This window comes from Montipora foliosa, chromosome 8 (assembly GCF_036669935.1).
Source record: "Montipora foliosa isolate CH-2021 chromosome 8, ASM3666993v2, whole genome shotgun sequence".
NCBI classification, from domain to species: domain Eukaryota; kingdom Metazoa; phylum Cnidaria; class Anthozoa; order Scleractinia; family Acroporidae; genus Montipora; species Montipora foliosa.
The window spans coordinates 7,884,797-7,892,296 of record NC_090876.1 but is presented as its reverse complement, the minus strand read 5'-3'; the positions used below and the strand labels follow the sequence as shown (position 1 = coordinate 7,892,296).

Sequence of the window (7,500 nt, the reverse complement as noted above, 5' to 3'; positions counted from 1 at the left end):
AAAGTAAAAGCGCGATAAAATTCCTCCCACGGTTTGTGTTTCAGCTTGTAATTTTTGTACTGAACTGTATTTCTTCTTGTGTGCTTCCTTCTGAGTTTCCCCCCACCCCCCTACCCCCAGTTTTTGAAGGAAAAAAAAATTTGTCCCCTTGGCCGTTTTTTTAAGGGACAATAGTTGCGGTTACACTAGCCATTTTGCCTTTGGGTAAGTGGCTTTTTCCCACGGGGAAGCAATTTTTTATGTGTAACCGATCTGCCCAAAGGAAAATTTCCTGTGGGAAATTTCCATGGATACGTCAAAAAGAACAAAAGAGTTGCCCATGACAGTTCCAGATGTAAGTCTTATGGTTAACAAAACCCCAAAGCGGCTCAACCAATCACAAGATTGCCGAACGCGAGGTTCATACATGCTGTGATGAACTGTGTAAACAACTGCGGACGTGGAAATACCCAAGCTCGTCTTTTCTGGCCAGCAGCAAGTCGACGTCTAAATTATAAATTGGAGAGTTGCAAGGACTAGAGAAAGCGTAACTGAAGTCGACGTCTTTGTTGCCCTCTTAAAATGAAGCGATGAATCGCTGAACTTAATTGAGGTGGACAGTTTAAGAGGAGCGCCGATCGTGACAATTACCGAAAATAAGCCAAAGAAAAGTTTGTCGTTCAGATGTAGATCTTCGATGTTTACTTTTTTTTTAGATCCTTAATTTTAATGTATTTTGTATTGTAATTAGTTTTTCAAAAACCGTTTAGTGGAAAAACTAATAAATCTCATCTTGTCTTATCTTAAAGGTAAGTTTCCCACCAAAACAGGCCAACGCTTACCTTCCCCTTGGGTAATTTACAAGTGTGTAACCGCAAATGGGGAGTCGATCATAACCCAGGGTAAACCCAACCCAAGCCGTAACCCCAAGGTTCCCCATGGGCAAGAGGTCTAATGTAACCGCACCTAATTTCAATATCAGCCCGGGATTGGCGCAATGGCGCGGCGTGGCTCAAACCCTGGCTTGTATCAAGAAAATCCGTTTCAATCAAGAAGTAAAAAAAAAAACCAGCATTTACCTTTATTTGTCGAATTATCTTTGAGGAATATTTTATAAAAGCAATAGAGGACTTTTTTCCCGTGTTTCCATAGTCTCCTCTAAACACTCGGGGAAGTTGGGTGAATTCGATACAGTTATACAAACCTTCGACTGCGTCTTGAGTTTGCATAACTGTCTTGAATTCTCCCAACTCCCCCTCGTGTTTAGATGAGGCTATGGAAACAAGGAAAACGTCCTGTATTGCATAATTGTTTTTGTGGCGTCGTCGATGTGGTAGCTGTCCACCAAGGTGCAGGATTGTAGAAAACACACATTGTATCATGCCTGTTCCTTTAAAAGCTCAATTAACTTTCCACTCAGTTTACGGTTGTGAACCGTACAATTTAAAACAATCGATTCAAATCAAACGAAGACCTCATACTCTATAGGTACATCATGTGAAGCAATGCTTAAAGGGCTTTTGCATTATCCTTGATCTAAGATAACTTCTGTGAGCTGCAGAAAACCAAACGTATAACTTTGATAGTTTTTTTCTTCAGATCCTGAAAGAAATGGCTCTTATTTTAATCAAATTTTGGCTCTTGGAATCATCACTCATTTGAAACAACTCAACAAGTAGTAAAACGCTTAACCATGCATTTTCTGTTTGAAGATTCGCTCTCAGGATTCCAAAGGACCTTCGGGATCGATTCGGCAAATTAAAGGACCACCTGGAGATTCTGTAAGTACACTCGTAAATACTCTGTTTCTTTGGCCATCTTAGCTTAATCAAAAGTAAGAGTCTAACAGCGGTGACAAACAATGTAAAATTAGAGACTGTTGATTCGGCAGGTACAAAACACAGGTCTCAGCTAACGTTAGGCCTAATTATATACTTAGACCTAAACAAGTGTTTTTAGGCCTAAGGTTAGCTTTAATGAATGTTTAAGGTTTGTTTCTGTGTGGTAAAACAGAGACCTGTGACCTGAGACAAGTATTTTGTACCTGCGTGCCCCTGTTGATTGAAAATTTGAAACAATCAATTAGTTACAACTGTACTTATGGTGCATATAGTTCAAATTTGAAGTTAACCGTGATGATCACTTCTGAGGATATACATCGAACCATATGAAACGTGAAGTAAATAATTTCAAACAATGCTCTTGTTTATAATGTTTGTCACCCCTGTTTGCGTCTTATACTCGTGTCACATGAAGTGACCACACGTTGGAAACTTGCATTACCCAATTTATAGCCTTGTACTCGTTATCGCTTTTACTCGTCAGCTCGGGAAGGCAGCTGATGCAATTTAGTAAGTAAGATAGTTACGCGAGCATCGATTTTGTTCTACTATCGTAGACTATCGTACTATCCATCTGTCACAACTAAGAGTAGGGCACGTAGTTCCCGGTGTTGTGGTCTGTCTTCTGTTGAGTATCATGGGTGGTAGGGTAAAAAAAGGGGCCACAGTAATTGGTGCAAGCTGTTGTGGCGCTCTGCCAGGTTGACTGGCAAAGTCTGTAAATCAAATCAAAAAAAAAGAAATCAAATCAACTACTAGTTTTAAAAGCGTGTGGAACTGAATAAAAGATTCCATTTTTAACATCTGATTACGGGCAGTTTTCAAAAGTTACATAGAAACTTATGGCGTTCAAGCAATTTGCTTTCATCAAGTTTGTTAACCCAAATGTAATTACCCTATTATATGTAATCACATGGGCCCGAGGGTAATTAAGGATTAATTCCACTCGTATCTTCAAAGTTTTCACAAAAATTGCTCGAGTCGCGATGAGGAAAATTGTAAAACTTTGAAAATATAAGTGAAATTAATTCTCACTTGCACGAGGGCACATTGCGATGACATGTTTATCACATTCAGGGCAACATTATTGAGGGAACTCCGTTTAGTGCTTCTACAAATGACAACCTACAAGCTCCCATTCGGATAAAGTTCAATTCAATAAGTAGTAGCTGTCAACAGAAATAGAGCTTAAAATGTATTTTATAGTGTGGACAAAAAAATAGTTTAACCTGGAAGAATTCGAAGATTCTCTTGTAACTTCACTTGCTCTGGATAAGCAACTGTTGACCGATCAGGATCAAGGAATCATGCCCTCTTGATTATCAAAAGTGCCCTCGTGATTAAGGAAAATGCATTCCGTCTCAGCCAATCAGCATTCAGTAATTTTGTCCCGTATGTGATAAACAGTAGGGAGCTTAAGCACGCGCGTTTTTGAGACTCGGACGGCAACCGGAAGAGAGCATTTATCGCGCTAGGACAGTGGTGTCTCCCAGATTTTTATACTAATCATCTCTAATGGGGAAAATATACTCAGCAATGTAAATGTGGTTGTGTAAAAACAAGTTAAATGTGAAAACAGCTTACTTCCGGTTGCCGCTCGGGTCTCAAAAACGCGCGTGCTTAAGCTCCCTATTCATAAAAGTAAACCACAGCCCGCGACTTGGATCTCACAAGTCCCGTATTTCTCTTCTGACTGAGCATGATTAATCGTTGTCCCAGGCCATCTTTGTTTAGAGCGGTTTCCCTTGCGGCCGGGTGCTAACTTTTCAGCAAATCAGTGTGCAATGTCTGTAACTACGTCACAAGCTGTAGCTGTAGGATTATTTGTTTTCGATCCAGAGCATTGATTTATTTCTGCTTTAGAAGGGTATTAATCATTTACGACAAGCATGATATGTCTAAGAAAACCGATTAACAACATAATTTGAATTTTTTCCACACGTAGGGTCCTCCAGGAAGAGCAGGTTTGCCTGGTAATCGAGGACCAGAGGTATGCAGTTCATAAGTATTACTTGATGCTGATGATGGTGATAATATTAATGAGGCCCTGTTATTAGGGTTTTAGGGATGACTGACGAAAAAATAGTAGGGAAAAGGAATAACCGAGATAGTTTTAGGGATAGCAGAATTTACTCCCAGGCTCAATTTTTTTTTTTTTGGGGGGGGGGGGGGGGCAGTGATGAGACCACTTTCCTCCCACCAATGTGGCCCGGGTTCGATTCCCAGTCTCGGCGTCATATGTGGGTTGAGTTTGTTGGTTCTCCACTCTGCACTGAGAGGTTTTTCTCCGGGTACTCCGGTTTTCCCTCTTTTCAAAAACCAACATTTGACTTGATTTGCGTTAATTGTTAATTTCAGTTGACAGTTGCCCCGATTAGTGCTTCAACGCGAGAACGAGTTGACACTTAAATAAAGTTCCTTTCGTTTACACTTTAAAATTGCCACTTATTGTTAAAACTCCAAAGATGAGTAATTTCAGCTCGGGATAACAATCTCGTAATTCAAGGGATAACGGACAACTGTCCCCTGAATTTTACGGATAAGAGATGACTAACTCCCCCCCTCCCCTCCCCTAGCGGGGCCTCAATAATGGAAGAGAAAGATCATCAAGCGACAAATTATGCAACAAAAACATTCACAATGCAGAGTGAATTGGAAAACGTTTGGTTTTATTATGACATTTCTTATGATATTCATAGGTTACAACTATTAACAATGATTACATTTATATTTTCATTGTCTTTGTTCCACCTGTCATACCAATTCATTTTTTTTCTTGATTACAGGGACTTCGCGGCGAAACAGGGGAGACGGGTCTAGTTGGAGCTACTGGAGACCCAGTAAGTCACGTCTGATTAATTTCTCGTTACAGTAACCACTAGTTAATCAAGGATACAGGCCATGCATGAGAATTAAGTCAAAAGATCTCTCAATATAGAATTTCCTGATTGAAAAAAAATTCTCCTCATAAAATGTAAAACAAATGTTGAGAGAATATAAATTTCGATAGTGGAGCTTAAGGGGAAAAGAAATTTAAAGAACAACCCACCAGAAGTACGAATATCCATGTACGTCACCAGTTTTGTTTAGGAGAATTCAAATCATGAACTCTTGCCTACTGCAAACGTCCTAGGAGTTTACAGCGATTACCAGTCACACGCGCCCCTCAACGACTTTTTTTCATTTTTCGAAACTGAATTGGGGTGGAGGTCAATTAAATGTTTCCATGACGAATTCGACTGCCATCAAGTAAACAGGACTATATTGTCATGGAAACATTTGATTGACGTCCATCAAATTTAGTTCCGGAAAATGAAAAAAAAAACTCTTTGCGGGGCACGTGTGACTGATAACCGCTGTAATACGTTTTGAAGCAACAAATGCAATTAAGAAGGCACCGATCGCATTAACGAATTTAGTCTTCTTTTAATCACATTAATCGATTGTTCATCAGTCCAGGCAGACTCCTTTTAGAGCTTTTATAGGTTCTGGTTGCATTTGTTGTCTGAATGTGTCTCTTACCTTTTGTTGTTTCAAATGTTAACAAAACTCTAATAGACGTACGTTTTCTGGAAATTTTGTTTTGATAGGGTCTCCAAGGTAACACGGGACCACGAGGAGAATCTGGTCGGAATGGAGCAGATGTAAGTTCTAATTCGTTCCCACGTCAACATATTTACTAAAAGTATATTGCGTTGAAAAGAAAGCTAACTTATGACAATATCTCTCAGATAGTAGGCTTGCCATGATTGGCAAATTTAGCAGGCTGTATTCTACAGTACGGCCAGCTTTACGGCCCGCAGAAGTTTGGAATTTTGATGCAACATTCTCTAGCAAGTTTTTCATGTCGTTTATGTCAAATAAACTTGTAAGACTGTTTGAACCTTACAAGCAACTATTTTAAAACGCCAAGAGGATTTATTAGTTTTATGCATGCCAATCATTTGTGGCAGTTTCGCTCTTGGGCCATAACTCAACGGAAAAAGACTCGGTCCGTAACTTACAGTACGGACCTCGAACTTGGTTACTGTGAGAGGTACGTACTTTTGATAAGATGTTTTTAGGAATGTTTGATGTCATGTACATCTTCATGTGATTTAATGAGGCGGTATTAAGAGGTGAAGTGGAGATGATTATCTTACAGAAGAGTTGAATGGTTGCCTTCAATAAGTATTGAGTAAACATTTCATCCGTAGGGTATACCGGGGAGTCCCGGAGAGGCAGGAGAACCTGGACTTGCAGGAGAACCGGTAAGCTATATTCCTAAGCATTTTATTAGACAAGCTGTGTTAATTTCGGTACTATAGAAATACACGGTTTCTTTAGTTGATTCCTAACCGTTGAAGTCTCTGCTTCCAGGGTAGGCAGGGGGTCGCAGGCATGCGTGGTCTTCGAGGCTTCAAAGGAGACCGCGTAAGTATCCACGCTCTAATGGTAGCATTTAAATGTTCTTCTTATAGATTTCCACATGATCCTCGAAAACTCTTGCTAACTCAGATGTTTTATTGCCAAGAAAACAAAGATGTATAGCGATCCTGAAGTCTGGTGTATTTCCGTAGCAAGTTCCGTGCAGTCTATAACCTATTTATGCATTCACCGTTGCAGTGCTCCGTTTTACGGGTATTTAATGCTATAGCTACACGGATCAGAGGAAAGTCGAAACAGACGTTGAAGTCACCGAGGATTGAACCGGGGACCTCTCGCTCCGAAAGCCGCGCACTAGCCAACTGAACCACGACTGCTCCTCAATGATTAAAAACTCCGAGTCATATGAGCCGGGATTAACAATGTGGACGTGCTGGGATGGAAAATTTTTCACTGGCAGAAATATTTGCAACAGCAATATCAGCTTTTTGCTATAAAAAGTTCTTCAACAGATGTTCTTGATTTTGATGATCAGTAAAGCAAGGCTCTTACTTTTTTTCAGGGATCTCAAGGTGATCGCGGAGATCCTGGTGACGAAGGTGCAGCAGGTGAAACGGTAAAGACCCTGTTTTGCTAAAAAATATATATAGAGGATAATTAAACAGTGGCGAGAAGATATGAATTTTATGTTTGAGTGGCAAGAAGAAGACAAGATTCATATCTTCCAGCTATCGTGTAATTTTCTTGTCGTTATATTTAACAATTATTCGCCGAAGGCGAAGTGAATATTGATGAATGTTTACCGAGACGTAGTAAATATTCCCCAATATTTACTGAGCGTGAGGCGAATAATGGTTTTAGTGTAATTTTCAGGGGTGAATATCAAGACAGTGCTAAACAACGGGCTAAAGCAAGATAAAAAGGCACGAAAAGTGCTGGATTGGCTTAGCAGCCGCGCCTCCAAAATGTTATATTCACCGGGTAGCGCGTTGAATATAACACTAAATTTTTATATTCACGCTGAAAATTATACTAAGTACAATTAGTATACATGGTAGAGATTGGAAAGCAAGCTTTAATACAAATACTGGGTACTAATACAAAACCAAAAAGGCGGGAATCGTGACGTCATTGCTCAATATGAGACCACTCGTGTTACATGAAAAACCTTAAATAACAATGACAACAATCAGGTTTTTTGAGCCAGCGAGACTAAGCACCCCCAGCAAACCATTGTTTTAACGAAAACCGCAGGTCGGACAAATTTTGTACACATTGAGTGATCCTTCACTGTGAATATATTTTCGTCTTTTAA

The 7,500-nt window shown here is 39.9% G+C and overlaps 1 protein-coding gene across 1 annotated transcript in view; it reads left to right on the top strand.

Moving 5' to 3' along the window:
- Positions 1-7,500, top strand: part of LOC137968217 (collagen alpha-1(I) chain-like) — a 38,786-nt gene that overhangs the window by 19,491 nt on the left and 11,795 nt on the right. Inside the window, exons 7-13 of the mRNA XM_068814835.1 lie at positions 1,692-1,760; positions 3,766-3,810; positions 4,607-4,660; positions 5,411-5,464; positions 6,017-6,070; positions 6,180-6,233; positions 6,748-6,801. Of these exons, the coding sequence (XP_068670936.1) occupies positions 1,692-1,760; positions 3,766-3,810; positions 4,607-4,660; positions 5,411-5,464; positions 6,017-6,070; positions 6,180-6,233; positions 6,748-6,801 (384 nt within the window). The remainder of the gene's footprint in view (positions 1-1,691; positions 1,761-3,765; positions 3,811-4,606; positions 4,661-5,410; positions 5,465-6,016; positions 6,071-6,179; positions 6,234-6,747; positions 6,802-7,500) is intronic.